Source organism: Trichosurus vulpecula, chromosome 1, assembly GCF_011100635.1.
Source record: "Trichosurus vulpecula isolate mTriVul1 chromosome 1, mTriVul1.pri, whole genome shotgun sequence".
Taxonomy (NCBI): domain Eukaryota; kingdom Metazoa; phylum Chordata; class Mammalia; order Diprotodontia; family Phalangeridae; genus Trichosurus; species Trichosurus vulpecula.
This window is the reverse complement of record NC_050573.1, coordinates 75,826,067-75,846,614: the sequence shown is the minus strand read 5'-3', so window position 1 is coordinate 75,846,614 and position 20,548 is coordinate 75,826,067. Positions and strand designations below refer to the sequence as shown.

Sequence of the window (20,548 nt, the reverse complement as noted above, 5' to 3'; positions counted from 1 at the left end):
CTCCAGTGAATTGGATTTAAGTGAGGCAGAGGTGAGCAAAGTTGTCAGCCTCACTCTCTCTTCTAGAGCCATCAAAGTACAGTGGCAGGACAAAAGTCGAGAGGACTGGCAACGGCCCAGGATGCAGTGGATGAACTTGGGATCTTCGATGTCCAACCAAGCTCTAAGCTCACACCTGCTCCAGTCACCTTCCTGGCCATTGGAACAAATTATTCTCATCTGTCCATCCTGATGGGGGAAGTCTTCATATGCTTAGTGTAGACATCTCCTTAATTCACTGGTGGAGGTTTGAGGCCATTTGGAACCTGGTTTAGCCGACCTGCTGAGACAGGATGTGGCAGCTGGTGAGAGCCGGGTAGCAGGTGGACACCAAAGGTGGATAAGCAGCCCTGAAAAGGGTTCAGCAGCCCTCACACCAGAGGTGCTAGTCCTCCTTGAACCCCATGCACCCCAGGATGCCTCTTCTACAAAATAGGAATAAGAAGGGCACCTACCTCACAAGACTGTTAAGGATCAAAAGAGATAACACCTATAAAGCACTTTGCAAACCTTAAGGTGCTAGCTGTTATCATCATCATCATCATCCCTTTTCCTTGTCTCGGTTTCCCCGGCGCCTACCAGAGTGCCTTTCCCTTAGTAGCAGATGCTGGCGTAATTGAATAACTACATTTCTCTTAATAACGACCCGCACTGCACATCACACTCTGACATGCAATCAATTACGTCATTCCTCTCAGGTTCCCGAAGACTCTCCCCAATCCCTGCGATGCCGGGGTTCAGACCCCGCTTCTGATAGTGACTGAAGGAGCCTCCAGGAACCCGGGAGAAGGAAAGGCCTGGACGCCAGAGCCTCGGACCTCCAACCCTAGGCAGGACCTCTCCCCACGCCCCCACCCCTAGTCTTTATTTGCTCTGTTAGGGCCAGGGTCCTCAACACAAGAAGCAGTCTCCGACGTATCAGGGCATCCCACAGCACGCCCCCACATCGGACCAATGAGAGTGAGGGTCAAAAGCTACCTATCTGGATGACCAATCAGAGTGGGGCTCTGCTCTCGACTCCCGGCTCCCTCACCACGCTAAGGTTGTTAAAGAGGTATACTCAGTCTGCGGGCTCTGTTAGGCTTCCCCAGGGTAAAATCAGGCATGGCCTGTTTAAGAAGAGACAACCCCGCCTCTCTCGGGGAAGAGCCGCCTCCATTCGGACCAATGAAAGGGCTAAAATGTGCCCCGCCTCCTTCTGGGTCTCCTCAACTTTCTCTCGCTCTTTGTCCAGTTCTGCCCTGACCGTGGAGTCATCTGGTGAGTTCCGCTCGAGGGTCTTGGGCGGGGGGTACCGAGGAAGGGGAGGGGTCCGGGACGTTGGCCGGAAGCCCCGTCCCCCCGTCTTTCTCTGCTGGGGCCAAAGAGGCCTTCTTGTCCCGGACCCCAGGGCCCCTTCCCACTCCTCGGGCTTCTCCTCTGGAAATGGACCTTCCCTAGGACCGAGTCTCGAGGCTGGGGGTGGGCGGGAGACCTGCACCCTGAGCTTCTCCTCCTCCAGGCGACCTGCACTCCTCCCCATGGCGCTGAAGGGTGTCTCTGCGTGGCGGCTCCTGAGCCGAATCCATAGCCCAGTCCTGGACTTGGTGAGAGGCCGAGCCACCCAGGCCGCAACCCGGGGTGAGTAGGGGCTCGGGAAGGTCGGAGAGTTGGAGCTGGAAGGATGCTTAAGAGATCACCGAGGCCATATCTGTCCTTTTACAGATGAGGAAACTGAGGCCCAGGGAGGGAAAGGTACTTGCTCAGAGTCAGTTATTAACGGAGCATGGATTCTCCGAGTTCAGTATCCATCCCGCTAACTCCTGGGATCTAGCTCTCCCTTGTCCACTACAAATGATCCCTTCCCCTGCCCCCGACACTTTTTCCTTATGTGAGAGGTTCTAGGAGACCCATACTGGACTTGGCTGCCCGAGGAAGGCGGAGGGACATGCCAAGGAACACTGGACTTGGAATCAAGGCATCTAGATTCAGATTCTGATTATGCTGCCCACTAGCTATGTGATCTTGCACATTACTTTTATTCCCTGACCTGTTTCCTTCTCTATAAAAATGAGACAAATATAAGTATGTAAACTCGTAGAAGGCAGAAATGATCTCACCTTTGTCTTGGTATTAGTCCCCAGTGTCTAGCGAAGGTTCTAGCAAATAGTGGGTACTTAATGCATGCTACTCTGAGACTTCCTTTGTTGGGACAGCAATGATATCTTCCTATGGGACTATAGATTTGCCATTTGGTGTCTCTTGGAGAATGGCTTGGTCTTTTGAGCTGGCCTATATAAAGGATAGGGTGGGAGCAGGGAAGTACTGACAGATTTTATAGGCCAACATAAAACGGTGGCCTTCCCCAAACAGTACACTGGAATGAAAGCTAACCAATTTATCCTGTAAACTTGACTTACCAAAGAGTGTGTCCAAAGGAAGATACAATACAAATCCTAGCAACCAAAAAATTCTTGCTCATCTAGCTGATAGGGGCAACTTCCCTGATTATTCCTCTCCCCCACATTTGTTCTATGGAATAGACACTAAGTCAGAGGTTCCTAACCTGGTGCTGGGCAGATAAATTTCAGGGGGCCTGTTGACTTGGATGGGGGAAAAATAAATCTTTATTTTCACTAGCCTTTAACTAAAATGTAGCATTTCCTTCAACTATTTAAAAACATTCTCTCTCTTTCCCCCCTCCCCGCCCCCACTCTCCCTCTCCTTCTCCTAATCCTTTTCTCTCTCCCTTTTTCCTCTCTTCTTCACATTCTCCTGTATGGATTTGCATCTATCACTCTCCTGCTCAGAAATGTCCTGAGTACGGCCTTGCCTCCAGTTCCAGGCCCTCCACCATCCAGCAACACCCTCACCTTTCTTATTTGGGTTACGGCCTTCCAACCACCCTGGACCACATTCTTTCCAAACACCCTGGCACTCTCCTGAATTGAGCCTTTATCCAAACTATTCAAGGTGGAAGATTCCTTCCTTCCCCTTCTTAACCAGTTAAATTCCTACTTGCCTTTTAAAGCCTAGTTCAAACTCCGTCCCACCTTAGACATTTACTATCTCTGTGAGTGGGCTCATGACAACCCCTCTGTACCTCAGTGTCCTCTTCTGAGAAATCAGTGGATTAGACTCTGTAGCTAAAAGGTCTCTTACAACTCCAAATCTATGATCCTCCAGGAAGCTTCCCGCAATCCCAGATCCCCACCTTCAGCAAGCACTTAGCAAGCACTTGCCATGTGCCAGGCATTGTGCTAGATGCTGGGGATATAAAGACAAGAGTAAAATAATTAAATAGCTCATGTACTTCTCAGAAAGACAACACATACACATATAGGTGTATATAGAAAGCAAGTACAAGTACAGTATAACTTTGAGAGAGGAAACAGTAGCCCCTGGGGGAGGGGGAATCAGGAACAGTCTCATGCAGAAGATGGCACTGGGCAAAAAAGAGTGATTCCAAGAAGCTGGGATGAAGCTGAGCCTTGGGGACAGGCAAAGGCCTAGAGAAGGGAAGGAGGGTAGAATATTGTGTGTGAGGAACAGTGAGGGGACCAGTAGAGCTGGACGTTGAGCGTGATGGGGGATATTGTGTTATTACAAAACGGTAGAAAGGTAGGCTCTGGCCAGGGTGTGAAGAGCTTTATAATCAATCAATAAATATTGTGTGCCTACTATGTGCCTGGCACTTGGGATACAAAATGAGGCAAAAAAAAAAAATAGACCAGTTCCTGCCCTCCAGCTCACAACGTAAGGGAAGTTTATTTGTGATTCTAGAGATGATAGGTAGCCAGTCCCCTGCCCCATCTCTCACCCACCAGCCTCAGCTGGAGTCAGATGTCCAATTCTAACTGAAGGCTCTCTGAATGCATGGGGCAGGAGAGTGGGCGGGAGAATCTGCATGAATAACGGTGGCTTCCATTTCTGTAAACCAGGGCTGTCCAAAATGTGGCCTGTCATATGCAGCCTGTGTGATTTATGCGGCCCACCTATAAGCATAGAAATTTACGTAAATGCTTTAGTAAACAGAAGCTGAGCTACCGCAGAGTTTTCACTAAAATGGCAAATCAGAATATATTGTCTATTGTTTCAATAAAAACCTAAGGTTGGACAGCCCTGTTGTAAACCATTCAAGGTTTACAAAACTCTTGCACAGTGAAAAAGAACTCTGGCAGAGGTGTCCTACAGGAAATATTATCCCCATTTCACAGATGGGGAAACTGAGGATGGGGAGGGAAACATGGTTTGCCCCGGGTAGTACTTTAAGGAGGTATTGCAATCTAGAGACAAAGCGAGGTTTTTATTCACTCAGAGTAGGAGAACGTAGCTGGTGGTGGGTTGAATAATGACCAGTCTCGCTCCCCTTACCCTTGAGTCTTCCTGTCCTTGCCCCTTCAGCTTCCCGCCCCAGCTTCAACTGGCAGGACCCACTTCTTCTGGAATCACAACTAACACCTGATGAGATCTTGACCCGAGATACTTTCCGAGCCTACTGCCAGGAAAAGCTGATGCCTCGTGTCCTCCTGGCTAATCGGAATGAAGGTATGGGTTTTGGGTGAGAGTGACATCTCGAAGTAGAGTGACTTCCCTTTAACCCCAAAGGATTCCCTGTTCTCTCCAGTAGCAAACTGGAATGGAGGCTGAGAAATGAATATTTCTCTCATATTTAATAACTAATTATTGTATTAGAACCAAGGTTTTCCCCCTTCTCTATTTCCTCATCCAGAAACCAACCAGTGCAGGAAATCTCTTAGAAATTTTCTCTTAGAAATTTATCTCCCCCCAACCCCCGCCCCCCCAAAAAAAGAGAAAGAAGAAAGAAATTTACCCAGTCCAAGATCTAATCAGAAAGTAAAAGAAATTCTAAGTTTGGGCTAATGGGTGTGTTCATGTTCATTGTGTTTGCTCAGACCAGTCTGGGGGAAATGTTGATATGGTGACATGGAAAGTGATGTTTTGTTGACTAAGATTTGAGTGACCTAAGTCATGTACCCCAAGATAACCCACCTTCCATTTTATTAATCAGTTGAGTAGGCACCCCTCAGGAACACCTCCTCTACAAAGGGCGTATAAACTGTGACCCCATCACCATTAGGGGTTTTTGGTCGGCAGCCACCCTTTTATTAATAACCAGCTGGCCATAGTAATAAAATGATTAAATTACCCAGAAACTGAGTCTCTTGGACCTTTGTAATCATCACAAGGCCCTGTGGGGATTGGGAATAGTCTGAGTAAAGGGCAGAGAGCCTGGAGGCTTTGTCTTTCTCCCATAGGCCGTGGGGGCTCCCTAGAGACAAGATTGGAATCTCTCTTTAGGACTAGGGAAAGAGGAGAGGCTAGAATTGGGTCTCACATTTGTCCAAGCGTTTACAAACTGTGTCTTCTTATAGTGTTTCACCGGGAGATCATTTCAGAACTGGGGGAACTGGGCGTGCTAGGCCCCACCATTAAAGGTAGGTATAACGGTGTTCCAGCTTTCTTCCTGTTTCTCGTCCCTGCCTGTGACCTTGGGGTTCCGGATTACAGACTCTAGGACAGAGTTTGTGTCTAGTTTGTGTCCATACAATCAACAAGTATTTATTAAGTATTTACCAAGTGTCAGGTTGAAATGAACCTACATAGAGACAATCCTTGAAATAGTGGAAAATTTATTGAAAAGAGGAAAATAGTAGCATCTAGTAAAGATGCATATAGGCATTTTGCAAGAAACTAAGCAGAAAAGCAACAACAGCATTCTTTTTTTTGTGCAGGTAACAAAACTATGGATAAAAACTTCTTTTTCAGAGCTGTCATTCGGTTGTTTCTTCATTGGTAATTTTATCAGGACTTAGATGCATTAGTAACGTTGGCAGAACATTGGCAGAACAACCTGTTTTGGTTTAGTTCAAGTCTTTGTACCTATTCTTGGCAGGAGCTAAAGAGCTGTAGGTGACTACACCCTAACACTAGACGGTATTAGAGTTCAATCCTCATTTGTTTTTTGCAAACTCTGCCTTTTGGTATTTTATAGTATCATATTCTCAGAGCTCATATCTTTTCAAAAGTCTCATTGACTTGCGATTGTATACTTCTTCAGCATTTGTATAACCAACATGCACTATTACTAACAAAACTAATATCGTGAGATTGAATCAGAAAAGTTTAGAACAATATTCACTTTCAAGGAATATCTCTTAAAATATCCCCTACCTTTCCCTAACTCGAAAATGTAGTTCAGATGCTGGACAATATTAAGAGTTTGGGTAAATATGTGTGCAACGTTCCATTTAAACACTGCATCTCTTATTCTGTCATTTTGGGTTTAGCTCTCTACTTCACAAAATCATCTGCTTGTAGAAACATTTTCCCTTGCAGGTTCCATGTCAGCAGAATCTGTCTTAAACCACTGTACGCAAATTGTTCATTTTGGTCCATTCACGCTCAGTCAGTGCATCTCTTAATCAGCATCTCAGTGTCTTTGACTGGGGTGTCAGTTGTTAACAGTACCTGGAAAGAGCCTTGTTTTTAGGGAAGATTTGCAGAGGTGTTTCTTCTAGTACATTTACTTTCCAGATTCCAAGTCACCTTGATGCTGCTTAAACCCACTAATGATAAAATTTAGTATGATTTAGTAGGGCTTTACAAAATCCAATCACATTGGCCTTTCAGTAATTAGTTCATGTGGTAAAAGCCAGTTCAAACCTTATGCACTTAACCTTATAAGAGCTATAGGGAGCTATAGGGAGAACCAATTTAGCTACTTGTAACTCATCTGAAAGTTTGGAGAGTTTCAGTCTTCATATATTTTTTCTTTCTGTCTTTGCCTGGACCCTGTATGTGGTAGGGATAAGGCTAGAGGAAGAATCTTAGAAAGGATCTGTGAAGACCTGTCTTTGTAAAGTAAGCCAATCTGACTCTTGATGTTGAGAGACAGAGAAAGAGAGAGAGACACACACACGCACACATAACACAGAGAGAGCGCGCATGCACTAAATAGGTAAAAAATAAAACAGTTGTTGTGTAACAGTCTCAATACAGCTGGAGACTGTGTATACAATTGTTGTTCAGTTGTATCCAACACTTTGTGACCACATATGGAGTTTTCTTGGCATTAAGTTTAGAGTGCTTGCCATTTCCTTCTCCAGTTAATGAAAGCAATTTCTAAAATATATCGAAAGTCTGTGTGTATTTAGGCATTTGTATGGATAGGCATCTATAGATATTCAAATGAAAGTGAAAGAAACTCAGTAGTTCTCTGTGACCTCTGGAATAAAGTTTAAAATAGATCATTTGGGACCACCATCTTTACTTGGCCTTTTCCACTGTTTTTCACTGGCCCAACAGCCAAACTTCTAAGGTTACTGATACAATTACATCTGTCATGAGTCCTCTCAGTATATACTTTTACCCAGTGGAAAACATTTGAAACATATATATCATAGTTCTCAAGTGGAAGCAGTCTAATGTTGGTTTTCCTGAAGTAAAGTTCACTAACCCATTAAAAATTAGAACCTTTATATCTTTATCATATCACAACTTTATCCTATACCCCTTTGAGGATATATGCTTTCTCCATATCATTCAGTTAATATGTAATACTATACAGATATAATCTTATACATGAATATATAACTATTAAACCAATGAGCAAGGAAATGGCAAGCCTGAGAACTTTTGTCTTAGTCACCTAGGCTAGGAAGTCCACAATTACTGTCAAATTCAGAACAGTGAAATCAAAGCAATGAGATCCTGGTTATTTGCATCCATTTTAGGAGATCAGAGATGCTTAATGAGTGTAACATTAAAGTCCATTTAAAAAATTTGCAACTCTCTTGACATTTTGAGAGAAATTTATTCTGAAAAGAGGAAGGACATGGTTCTAATAGTGTTATAACTGTTCCCTCAGTCCAAAGCCTAAAGTCAGAAAGTGACCTATCTTAGGCATACCAGGACAAAATTTCTTTAAGTCTGTTTCAAGTAAAAGTCATGGATACCTTTTGGAGCAGCCAATCCTGCACCAGATTTCCACATTATTCACAGGGTGCCATAATGAGGCTCAGAATCAACTAGGTGGGAAATATTCCTGTTCAGAAGGGGAATATAGTGGGAAAATTGCTTCAAGAGGATCTTAACATTACCTTCATAAGGCTTTTTTCTCAACCTTCCAAGTCATCTATGTTCTCTGATAATATTTTCCAGCTGTATGTATTAAGAAATTTTCCCATAAATATATGCAGTGTGTTTACTTTGATACTTTAAAAAATATTTTCCTGCTGGCATTTCCTTTGAGTGATTCTTGGCATTTTCCCTTGAACTGTGGAGTACTGTCTTAACATCTGTCAAACAGCTATATCTGATAATCAAAACTCAGAGCAAATCAAATTACTATTCCATCTCACATAGCAAGTTCCACTGCTTATACTTTTTTTTTTAGTAAATAGTATTTTATTTTTCCAATTACATGTAAAGATAATTTTCAAGATTCATTTTTTAAAAGATTCTGAGTTCCAAATTTTTCTCCCTCCCTCCTTTTCCCCATCCCTAAGATGGCAAGCAATCTGATATAGGTTATATATGTGCAATCACATTAAACATATTTCCACATTAGTCCTGTTGTGAAAAAAGAAACAGAGCAAAAGGGAAAAGCCATGAAAAACAAAAGAAAAAGTGAAAATAGTATGTTTCAATCTGCATTCAGATTCCATAGTTTTTTTCTCTGGATGTGGACAGCATTCTGTCATGTCTTTTGGAATTGTCTTGGATCATTATATTGTTAAGAAGACATAGCTTACAATTTAAAGCAGGGTATAGTTGTTTTTCATGTTAAATTAGTTAACAATAAAGAACATTTATGTTCAGTGTTTATTAAGTACATACAAAGTTTTTCCAAAAGCATTTACTCAACATCTTTCTTTTCTAATTTAATAAACATCCTGGTGTAAAAATAAGGCATTAGAAATTAAGAAAATAATCACATTCTCAAGTTTCACATTTACAGTGAATATGTGACAGTTCAGTCAGAACTCAGAAAAATACTGGTTACTCTTATTGGCTTAGAAGTCTTAACCCCTAGAGTTAAAAAGAAAAATTCTTTAAGCTGAAATCTTTTGATAGTTAGTTTAAAGATGTAACTTCAACACACACTATTCTAGGTGTAGTTCCGTAATTTTCATAATTAATGGACAAATAATCATATAAATCACTTCTATACTTTAAGCAAACTTGTAAGTTATCCACCACTTTGACTGTACATATTTGTGTTGAAGGAAGGGACCTCAGTTTCTCAGTAAACAAATTTACTATTTTAGAATTTATAAATTCTTAGTAAGGCTCTCATTAGTCATAACGTTCTTACAGCTCCTTTCACAAAGCTGATAAGACTTTATGACCTTGCCAAAGCTGAAGATCCAGAGGACTTGGCAAGTCCCCACAGAACTTCACAGATAATGAGAATTTACAAAGTCTGTTATACTTTTCCCAAACACTAAGTAATTATCATTATTATTCATTTTAAAGGAAAACATACCCAATTAAATTCTTGACAGTTTTACTTAAAACATAGACACAAAACAAATTGCCAGTTAAGCGAATTATCTTACATTAAAAAAAAATTATTCGTCTATCAATTTTGACATTCAAAAAAAAGTCACCAATTATTTGCTCTCTGACCTAAACAAGATTCTTTCTTTTCAAGATGGAGAGAAGAGTTAATAATAGGTGGTTCTTAACCTTTGTTTTTTTTTTCTTTCTTCGCTTTTGGACTTCACTGGAGATAAAACTTTTAAATTGGCTTCAATTCTGTTCATCCTCTAATTGGTGAAATCACATTCTTTCTTTACACTAGAACAATAAATCTTTCACTCTCAAAGAGAGAGAAAGAGTGACCTGTTGTTTGCATGTGTCTTAGTACTGAGGGGCTGCGACCCCAAACCCCACTAGAATCTTTAACCACAGTTTGGAAATCTGCAGCAAATACATTTCCTTTCAGTTCACAAGTTTGCATTTCTATAAATTTCTGCAAAGGGGAAAGCATTGCCTTTCCTCTTAACTCTTCTTTTTTTCTTTCATTCCCATCCTGACCAGTATTGAGAGCACAAAGATGAGATTATATCTTTTGAAAAGTGTAAAACTTTCAGCAGAAAAAAAGTTCCCATTCTTTTCCTGCCTGTTCTTAAGATAGTAGGGCCTGTTTATAAATGGTTTGACATAAATAGTTGACAGTTTTTGAGAGAGGACTCCCCTTGCCACCTAGGAAGGTTTACTAATATTAGATCCACCTAACACTGGAGGGATACTGCTCCCTGTTCAGATTTTGCTTTCTCTTCTAAGGAATCAGAGGAACTATCGTGCAGCATCAGAATTAAAGCCTAACAGTTTCAGGAAAGAAAACAAACTTAGAAATGTTGCAGCAGTTTTCATTAGGTGGAATGTTCACTCAGAATTAGTTTCACTTTGGGAGGGCCATACTTTCTTCTCATTTGCAGAGAGGAAGTGTCCTATATTTTTCACCTCTGGCTGGCAATACTGTAGTTTGTCCAAAAACACCTTATGTCCTTGTGGAACTAAAAACTTAAGCAAAGCAAGAGTTTCAATCTTACTTTGTTCTTCAACTTCAGAAGCTATCAGTAAATCATCTACATATTGAAAAGCAGACCCTTTTGGTGAAATAAACAACCTTAAATTTTCCTGCAAGTTTCTAGAAAAGATAGTAGGGGAATCACAGAACCCTTGGGGAATTCTTTGCCATACACACTGAAATTCTCCACAAGTAAGTGCAAACAAGAATTTAGATTTTTCAGCCAATGGAATGGAAAAGAAACCAGAACATACTGTATTGATAATGAAAAGAACTGTGTGGTCAGAGGTACAAAAGTTATAATAGTAGCAGGATTAGGAACAATAGAAATCATAGGAATAACTTGCTTATTTATAGCTCTTCAATCTTGAACAAAGTGATATACTGGCTGACCTTCTTTATCTTATTTTCCTTTTTTTCTTACCAGTAAGGTAGGAGTTTTACATAGGGACTACTCCTTTTTGATAACTTCTTATTTCTCTAAATCTTCTATTAGTGACTATATTCCTTCAACTTGAGCTTTAGACAAAGGCTATTTCTTAATGCGTGGCCATGGCTTATCTTTATATAACTAATGATAGTTGGTTTAATTTTTTTTTTTATCAAGCCAGCATCATTATTGGAGTGGGCCCACAATGCAGAATCAGTTTCTTTAATTTGGAGTTCTTTTCCAACATGAAATGCATCTGCCCCTTTCCCCCATCTCCCTCCTGAAACTAAAGGCACGTAGTAACCAGATCAGGTGCCTTTTCTCCTGAGAGTTCCATAAAGGAAACATGGCAGCATCCAGAGTATATGCATTTAGCCAGTCTGCAAGAGACTATGAAGAAGAATCAGCAACAGCGCTCGTTCTTTATACAGGTATCAAAAATAATTCATTCATGATGAAATTATTTCTGGAAGCTTATTTTTTTTAGAATTGTAATCTAGTTGTTTCTTCATTGGAAAGTTTCTCAGGACATAGCTGCATCATGTCATTGGCATGTCATCGGCAGAACAATCTCTTAGGTTTGGTTCAAGTATATGCGTCTATTCTTGGCCAGAGAGGAAGGATTTTAGGTGACTTTGCCCTAAGACCGCACTGTGTTACAATTTAACCCTCACTTATTCCTTATACCAGGCATTGCTTTGCCCACAGTCTCCTATACCTCATGCTGAGGCAGCAAAAGCTGACAGTGAAATTAGCTGGGAACACAGGTAGATTTCAGCCTCTTTAAGAGTTGGGGGACTGGGGATTGGGTCTGAGCCACAGAATATTCATCCCCAAGGGCCAGCCTCTTGGTGATAGAATGACCTGTCTGTCAGCTCAGTGATTATTCTTCTCAAGAAGTCCCTGGGGACTCTGGACCTAGCCTATCTGATAGGTTGTGTCTGTTCTCCTAGGGTATGGCTGTGCTGGAAGCTCGTCTGTAACCTACGGACTTCTGACCCGGGAACTGGAGCGTGTAGACAGTGGCTACCGGTCAGCCATGAGTGTCCAGTCCTCCTTGGTCATGTATCCCATCTATGCCTATGGCTCTGAAGAGCAGCGGCAGAAGTTTCTGCCCCGACTGGGTGAGAGCGATATACTTGGAATATGGGACTCCTCATCTACCTTCCTGAGCCCACTGACCCTCCAAAGACCCCTTAGTCTCTTCTCTGTTGACTGCCTCCAAGCCCTTGATCTTCCTAGAGCTTTTTAACCTATTCAGGACTCCTAAGCTGTCTTCTCCCTTGGACCCTGGTGTTCTGTCCCCAATGGACCAGCCTTGGGGCACTTACCTCCCTTGCCACAACTCTGCTAGAGAAAAGAAAACTTAGAGGGTGAAAGGGTAGCTGTCTTCAAATATATTAACAGCTGTCACATGAAAGAGGGGTTAAATTCATTTTGATTTGCCCCAGAGGGCAAAACGGGGGTAGAAGGGCAGAAGACATTGAGAGGCAATTTTATATTTGATATCAGGGAAAACTTCCTAACAATCAGTGCCTTACAGGGGGCTGCTGAGGGACAACATTGGTCCCTTTAGAGTGGGGCTGTCCAAAATGCAGCCTGCAGGCCACGTGCGCCCACAGTTCTATTTATGTGGCCTGCCTATGAGCATAGAAATTTACATAAATGCTTTAGTAAATGAAACCGAGCTACTGCAGAGCTCTCACTAAAATATGTTGTCTATTGTTTCAATAAAAACCCAAGGTTGGACAGCCCTGCTCTAGAGGTTCCTAGAGGTCTCCAGGCAAAGGTTGGGTGACTCCTTGTTGGGGATGTGATAGAAGGTATTCCTATTCAGGTTTAGGTGGGTCTGGATGGCCTCTGAGGTTTTTTCTGGGTCAGGTTCTGATTCTACCCACTCTTCAAGGACCCCTGAGTCCCTCCCCAACTGACCTTAAGATTACCTTCCCTAAGACCTTTGGACCAAAAGCAACCTTGTCTAGTGAAAAGAACATTGACTTTGGAGTTAAGAGATCTGGGTTCCATTCCTGACTCTGTGACTTTGGACAATCACTTAATCTCTCAGGGCTTCAATTTTCCCATCTACAAAATGAAGGGGTTGAATTAGATGATTTCCAAGGTCCTTCTCAGTTCCACCCATTCTTTGAGTCTATAAGACCTGTGACCTACCTCCCTGAGTCTGCTAATATTCCTGTGATTCCTGTCTCTCCATCTCATGCCCTTCCCACCATCTGGTCTGGGACTCTAGACAAATCTTCCTGAACCTGCTGACCCACCAGGAAATCCTGAGCCCCCTCCCCAGTGATATACCCCAAAACCTGACCCAAGTTTTCAAGCCTGCCAGCCCTCTAATGACTCCCTTCCTGGGACCCATAAGCATCCTCCCTATTACTCAATCCATGGTCCATAAACTGCCCCCTTGACATTAACCCTACTGATTCTTGTTCCACCACCAGGCCCCCCAGGGTTATTGAACTTCATTGGTGCCTGCTAGGGCTTTGCAAGTTCCAAGAGCCATAGAGATGCCTGTGGAGTGGGAACTACAGGGAGGTGGTCTGGGGGGAGGGGAGAAACTCCCAGCTCTGACTATGGGTTTGGTTGACAGCAAAGGGGGAAATCCTGGGCTGCTTTGGGTTAACGGAGCCCAATCATGGAAGTGACCCAGGCGGTATGGAGACTAAGGCCCGCTACAACGCAGCCAGCAAGACCTACACCCTGAGTGGCTCCAAGACCTGGTGAGGGGGTGAGGGCAGGGGCTCCCTCCTGGCTCATATGTTTATTGACTGTGTCTATAGAATGAGAGGGTTGGCCTACTAAGATAATGATCTCAGATCCCTTCTGGCTTCAAATGCTTATCATTCCATGAAAGCTTGAAGAACATGGTGGTGGAGAACTTATTGGAGAAGATGGTCTCTCCAAAGCTATTCCTTGTATCTTCCCTTAGGATCACTAATTCACCTGTGGCTGACCTGTTTGTGATCTGGGCTATGTGTGAGGACGGTCGGATTCGGGGCTTCCTGTTAGAGAAGGGGATGCGGGGTTTGTCGGCTCCCAAGATTGAAGGCAAGTTTTCACTTCGAACTTCAGTCACAGGAATGATCCTCATGGATGACGTGGAAGTGCCAGAACAGAATGTGCTGCCCAATGTGTCTGGCCTTGCTGTGAGTGACACCAGGGTCAGAACATACCCAGGTGTAAGGGGGGAGAGGAAGAAAGAGTTGGGGAGTAACAGGCATCCCCAGGCCCTGAGAATGGGAGCTAGGATAATCAAGAGAGATTCAAGGGATTTGGCATGAGTCATTAAAAAAAAAGCATTGGATTTAGGGTGAGGGGACTTGAGTTCAAATCCTGACACTTCTACTTAATGTTTGATGTTGGCCAAGTCATTTAGATGATTTTTAAGGTCCTCTCTAGCAGTTCCCTAGGTAAAGATGCTCCAGGTGTCCCATGAAGCCCCTGCCACAGTAAGTCTGCCCGGCCTCTTCCCTCTTTCCACAGGGCCCCTTTGGATGTCTGAACACAGCTCGATTTGGCATTTCTTGGGGGGCACTGGGTGCTGCAGAGTTCTGTCTGCACACAGCTCGGCAATACACCCTAGACAGGTAATGGGAGCCTGGACCTTTCTTTTCCTGTCCTCCTCCTTCCTTTACCCTGGGCGGCACCTAAGGTAGGCCCCAAAGTATAGTCTAATCAAGGCAAGTTTCCTGGAGGAGGTGGGGTTTTGGAAGAAGTGGAAGGGTATCAGAGAAGCATGAATGAGCCTAGACCGGGGTGAGGGGGACCATGCCCAAGGCTGGAGGAGGTGGAAGAAGAGCAGCAGGTCACGTATTGCAGAGACATATCTAGCTGCTTGCCTCTGAGTTTTCCATGACTCCCTCAGGTCCTTTTTCCAGCTGACCCAAGGCCTAGGGCCTTTTCTGACCTCTATAATTGTTCTGTTTTCCTTCTCCTTCCTTTTGTGTATCTAGGAAGCAGTTTGGGTTCCCGTTGGCCAGAAACCAGCTCATCCAGAAAAAACTGGCTGATATGCTCACAGAGATCACCCTGGGCCTGCATGCTTGCCTACATCTTGGGCGCTTGATAGACGAGAACAAGTACGGGGCTCAGGCCAAGGCTGGGTGGAGGGATGTGCGGGTAGAGGCTGGCTACTCCAGGGCTAACTAGGCTTACTAGGAAAGCTCTTCAGGGTGCACAGCAGGTGAGGGAGAAGAGGTGATGGTAGTGTATCCATGAAGGACTCATATACATTCAGCCAGTACAGTAGGCCCCACCTGGGCCTAGCAAAAACCCACACATCCCTTCCTCCTACTACAGACTGCTCTCCTAGGATGCCCCCTCTTCTCTTCCTTCAGTTCAATTCAAGAAACAGTTTTTAAGCCTGTGTGACACACTGGGAGTAGAAAGGCAAAAGTCATCCTCATGTTCACTGGCAAATGTGAAGTATCTGCAAGGTAATACAGAGTAATTTCAAGGGGAAGAGAGCACTTACACCTCAGCAGGATCAGGAAAGGTCATATATAAAATGAAATACTCACGCTGTGGGCCAGAGGCTAGAGGTTCCAAGAGGGTTCTCATTAAAGCAATCTGTGAAGTGTGTTCTTAGCTAGATTTCTAGGTGAGCTTCATAAAAGTTCATCCAGGAAGTAGGGACCCCCATGGTCAGTCTTTCGTACCGACTTGATGGCAAATTATTATGTAGTGCAAAGAAATTTTTTTTCAAAATCCTGCTCCAAATTATCCTTTATGTAAACTCAATTTTTTCTGAAATTGAGTTTGCTCAACATAAAAGACACCTGTGCACAAATAACTCAGTTTCTAGGATCATAGGCTTTAGGGCTGGAAGAGACCTCAGAAATCATTGAGTCTAACACCCGCATTTTCTGTATGAGGAATTCAATTCACCAAGTGTTGCCGGAGAACTTGCTGTCCAAGGCCCCATGCTTAGCACTGATTCTGGCTTCAGACAACTGAGCGGGGAGTGATAGTAGTGATGTCTAGCCCATATCATTGTAATGTGAAACATGACGTGAACGTGACCGTAGGAGAGGCACCACTGGGGATTCAGTGAAGGCGAAAATCACTTCTAACTGGAGAGGGAAAAGAAGGCTTCATGAAAGAGACAGCTCCTGACATCAAAGCATGGATAAGATTTTGACAGGTGGAGATGAGAGGCAGGGGCAAAGTTGGGATTTAATTCAGGAGATTGTGGGAAGCCATGGAAGGTGTCAGAGTTTCTCCACCAGTCTAATCAATATCTGGGGTGTGTGTGTTGGGGGTGTTTGCGTGTCTTCTAGGGTGACCCCGGAAATGGTTTCAATGCTGAAGAGGAACAGTTGTGGCAAAGCCTTGGATATTGCCAGACAGGCCCGTGACATGCTTGGTGGGAATGGGATTTCAGATGAGTATCATGTGATCCGGCATGTCATGAACCTGGAAGCTGTAAACACTTATGAAGGTGAGGAGCCTGTGCAGAGCCATTCTGGGTGTGCCAGTGAAGTGGCAAGGGAAAGAGATCTAGATTCCAGGCTCAGCTCTGCTCATGACCTTGGGCTAGTCACTGTCGTCCTTTGATCTGTAAAATCAATGTGATTATCCTTACACCACTTCCTTTACAGGATTATTGTGAGGATCAAATAAGACATTATCCACAAAGCACTTTGTAATTGTAAAGTGATGTAAAAATGTCAGCTATTATTATTAATGTCTTCATCTATAGATCTGTCTATAGATAGATATCTGACCCTAGACTCTTTCCTGAACTGTGTCACTAAATGCCATCTGGTCGCAACAAAGGCATCTCAAATTCAGCATGTCCAAAGTAGAATTCATTCTTTTCCCCTCAGAATCCCTTCTTCCTCCAGACTTCTCTCATTCTTTTCAGTGCACCACCATCTTAGTCACCCAGGTTTGCAATTGTGGTGTTGCTTTTTAAAAAGTATATAATAAATTAATAGCTTTCAAAACCATCCTGCTTGTTTGTGTTACCTTCTCAACTTCCTTCTGTTCTCTTCTATGCATTTTAAAAAATTCTTCAATGGCCTTTTCTTTCTTTTCTTCATTTTTTTGATACTGCTGTTAGCTCCCCTCTTCCCTCCAGATCTTCCTCCTCCAAATAAAAACTTAATCCTAGTAGCAAATAAGCAAATCCACACATGCCATGTCCAAAAATGTATGTTTCATTCTGTACCTTGATTCCTTTGCTCTGCATCAGTTCATGCAAGTTTTTCTAGGTTTCCCTGAAATTGTCCCTTTCATTATTTCTGATGGCACAATATTCTGTTATATTCCTATGCAGGGCATTTAGTTGGCACGGTGGATAAAGCTCTGGGCCTGGAGACAGATCTAGCCTCAGATACTTACTAGCTATATGACTCTGGCCAAGTCACTTAACCCTGTTTACCTCAGTTTCCTCATCTGTAAAATGAGCTGGAGAAGGAAATGGCAAACCACTGCAGTATCTTTGCCAAGAAAGCCCCGAATGGGGTCACAAGGAGTCAGACACGACTTTAATGACTGAACAACAACATACTTAGTTGCGATAATTTGTTGAGCCATTCCCAATTGATGTATCCTCCCCCTTCATTTCCAGTTCTTTGCTTACACCAAGAGCTGCTGTATTTTTATACTTTTGTGTATTTTTCCTCTTTCTCTGATATCTTTGATGTATAGCTCTAGGTACTATTATCATTGGGTGTTGCTTAGGCATGACATTCCATGTCCAGCCTCTACAACTTCATAGGTGGTCCCTAATCTCTGCCACTCACTCCCTCTCACCTCTGTCTCAGAATTTCTAGATTCATTCCTTCAGAGAACATCTCAGGTGCTGCCTCCTCCATGAGTCTCTCTTGATGCTTCTCCCTCAAGTTGTTAGTGCTTTTTCTCTCTAAAAACTCCTTTGAAATACTTTGCATATAGTTTGGGATTATACCTCTGTGTGCACTCACACGATAGAATACAAGGTCTCAAAGGACCTCAAAGGTCTGGGAATATTTCTTTTTTGGTCTTCATATCCTGAGTGCCTAGCGTAGTGCCTTGCATGTAGTAAGCATTTAATAAATGTCTATTAAATTGAATGATAGGATGTTTGGGATATGAGTAGAATATTTTAAAACTGAACTTTTCATAATTGTCCCCTGTGGTCCATTTCCCATGGGCTGGTATCCCATAAGGCTTTTTTTTTTTAACCTAATTCTAGAGTTGAAAGGGGCCTTCTAGATCATTTAATCCAACCTTCTCATTTTACAGAAAGGGAAAATGAAGTCCAGTGGGGAAAGTGAGTTGCCTAAAGTTACAGTGATTCATTGGCATACCTGGGAATTGATCCAAATCACTAGAATCCCCAAGCTAAAGCTGGGGGAGCTTAATTGGGGAGAAGCCCAGGTATAATGTATAGTGTTTCCTCTTCCTTATTGCTATTAGGAATAAACCCCAGCACTTTTTTTTTAAACAGTATTTTATTTTTTCCAATGACATGTAAAGATAGCTTTTAACATTCATTTTTATAAGATTTTGAGTTCCAAATTTTTTCTCCCTCTCCCATCCCCCTCCCCAAGATGGCAAGCAAATCTGATATAGGTTATACATGTGCAGCCATGTAAATATATTTCCACATTAGTCAGGTTGTAAAAGAAGAAAGAGAAAGAAAGGGTAAAGCCACAAAAACAACACCCCCAAAAGTGAAAATAGTATGCCTCAACCTGCATTCAGACTCCATAGTTCTTTCTCTTGAGATGGATAGCATTTTCAGTCACGAGTCTGTTGGAATTGTCTTGGATCATTGTATTGTTGAGAAGAGCTAAGTCTATCATAGCCGATCATTGCACGATGTTGCTGTCACTGTGTACAGTGATCTGGTTCTGCTCACTTCACTCAACATCAATTCATGTAAGTCTTTCCAGGTTTTTCTAAAAGTATCCTACTCATCATATCTTATTGCACAATAGTATTCCATTACATTCATATACCCATTTTTTTCAGCCATTCCCCAATTGATAGGAATCCCCTCAATTTCCAATTCTTTGCCACCATGAAGAGAGCTTCTATAAATATTTTTGTACATGTAGATCCTTTTCCCTTTTTTATGATCTCTTTGGGATACAGGCCTAGTATGATATTGCTGGATCAAAGGGTATCCACAGTTTGATTACCCTTTGGGCATAGTCCCAAACTACTCTCCAGAATGGTTGGATCAATTCAAAAATCCACCAACAATGCCTTAGTGTCCCAATTTTCCCACATCTTTTCCCTTCCCTTATCATTTTCCCTTTCTGTCATATTAGCCAATCTGATAGATGTGAGGTGGTACCTCAGAGTTGTTTTAATTTGCATTTCTCTAACCCATAGTGATTTAGAACTTTTTTCATGTGACTATAGCTTTAATTTCTTCAGCCCCAGCGCTTTTATGGTAGGAAGACCAACTCTGCTGGCCTTGGCCCTGTCAGGGCAGAAAGGTTTGGCTGTAGTCTGGGTTCGTGTACTACCTGAGGCTAGTTCACCAAAGTTAAGGCATCCAGGTTGGGCTTGATAGGACACCAGATGTGATGTGTATGCAGGCTTACTAGAAGCAGGTGTGTTGACCCACTGAATGATTTGAAAAGCTCTACAAAAGTCAGGGGCTGTGTTTACATGTTATGAGCCTCTCAGCTTTCCACTGGCACCTATGCCCAAGTGATCGAAAGTAGGGTGACTTCTAGTCTTTGCAGTAAGGCATCAGAGATGCTGGTGAATATCAGAATAACGGTCAGCTAAAAACAGTCTCTCTCAATTCTCTTTTGTTTAGGTACTCATGACATCCATGCCCTGATCCTTGGCAGAGCTATCACAGGAATTCAAGCATTCACTGCTGGGAAATGAACCTGTTTTACTTAAAGGCTGAAAAACATCTTTCAGAAAGAGTTGTCATTTTGTCGTGTCTGTATTGATTCCCTAGGTTGTGTTAAGTCTGCTTCTCCGGGGAAGTGGCTGTTACTTTCCTTTCTGGAAGGTGGGGACTGAGATTGAAGAAATTGATTTCTATACCTGAATGTGCCTTGTTCTAAAATCAGTTCTTCTGTTGAAATGCTGAAAGAATGTGATTGTACAAGCTATACCAGTCCCTTTCAACCCACCAACTATTATTAATTTTATATAACTTGGGAAATAAGTGTTGTTTTTTTTTAAATCAGGGGGCAAGAGGAAGAAAAATGAACTTCAGAGTGGCTTCTATGAAGCTGCTTGATTTGTAACCCAAACCCATAATGCTTCCTGGCTTACTAATGCCTCCTGACCCTGCTGATCACCCACTGATTCCCAGGTGTATCATTCAGTGTCTTGGACTTGGAAGCAGACTGGGAACAAATGCATTAATAAAGACTACATGCTGCTGACCAAAACTATGTCCAGGCCTTTTTGTTCTGAGTAAGAGGAAAGGAAGTAGAGTTGCTAGAAAAATAGGAATATTGGAGGTCACTTTGTAAGACAGCTCACAATATTAACTAGTGCCCATGTTTCTCCCAGCATACCCTAGCTATGGTGTGTGTCTTGTTCATCTGACAGTTTGT

At 42.8% G+C, this 20,548-nt stretch overlaps 1 protein-coding gene across 1 annotated transcript; it reads left to right on the top strand.

The window, feature by feature from the left end:
- The first annotated feature begins 1,226 nt into the window (after positions 1 to 1,226).
- Positions 1,227 to 20,380, top strand: GCDH (glutaryl-CoA dehydrogenase). The gene is made up of 11 exons (XM_036741071.1): positions 1,227 to 1,299; positions 1,541 to 1,659; positions 4,423 to 4,566; positions 5,415 to 5,477; positions 11,963 to 12,133; positions 13,615 to 13,744; positions 13,954 to 14,170; positions 14,508 to 14,611; positions 14,978 to 15,103; positions 16,304 to 16,464; positions 19,789 to 20,380. The coding sequence occupies exons 2-11, from the start codon at positions 1,560 to 1,562 to the stop codon at positions 19,860 to 19,862; spliced, it is 1,290 nt and encodes a 429-aa protein (XP_036596966.1). The 5' UTR covers positions 1,227 to 1,299; positions 1,541 to 1,559; the 3' UTR covers positions 19,863 to 20,380.
- The last annotated feature ends 168 nt before the right edge of the window (positions 20,381 to 20,548 follow it).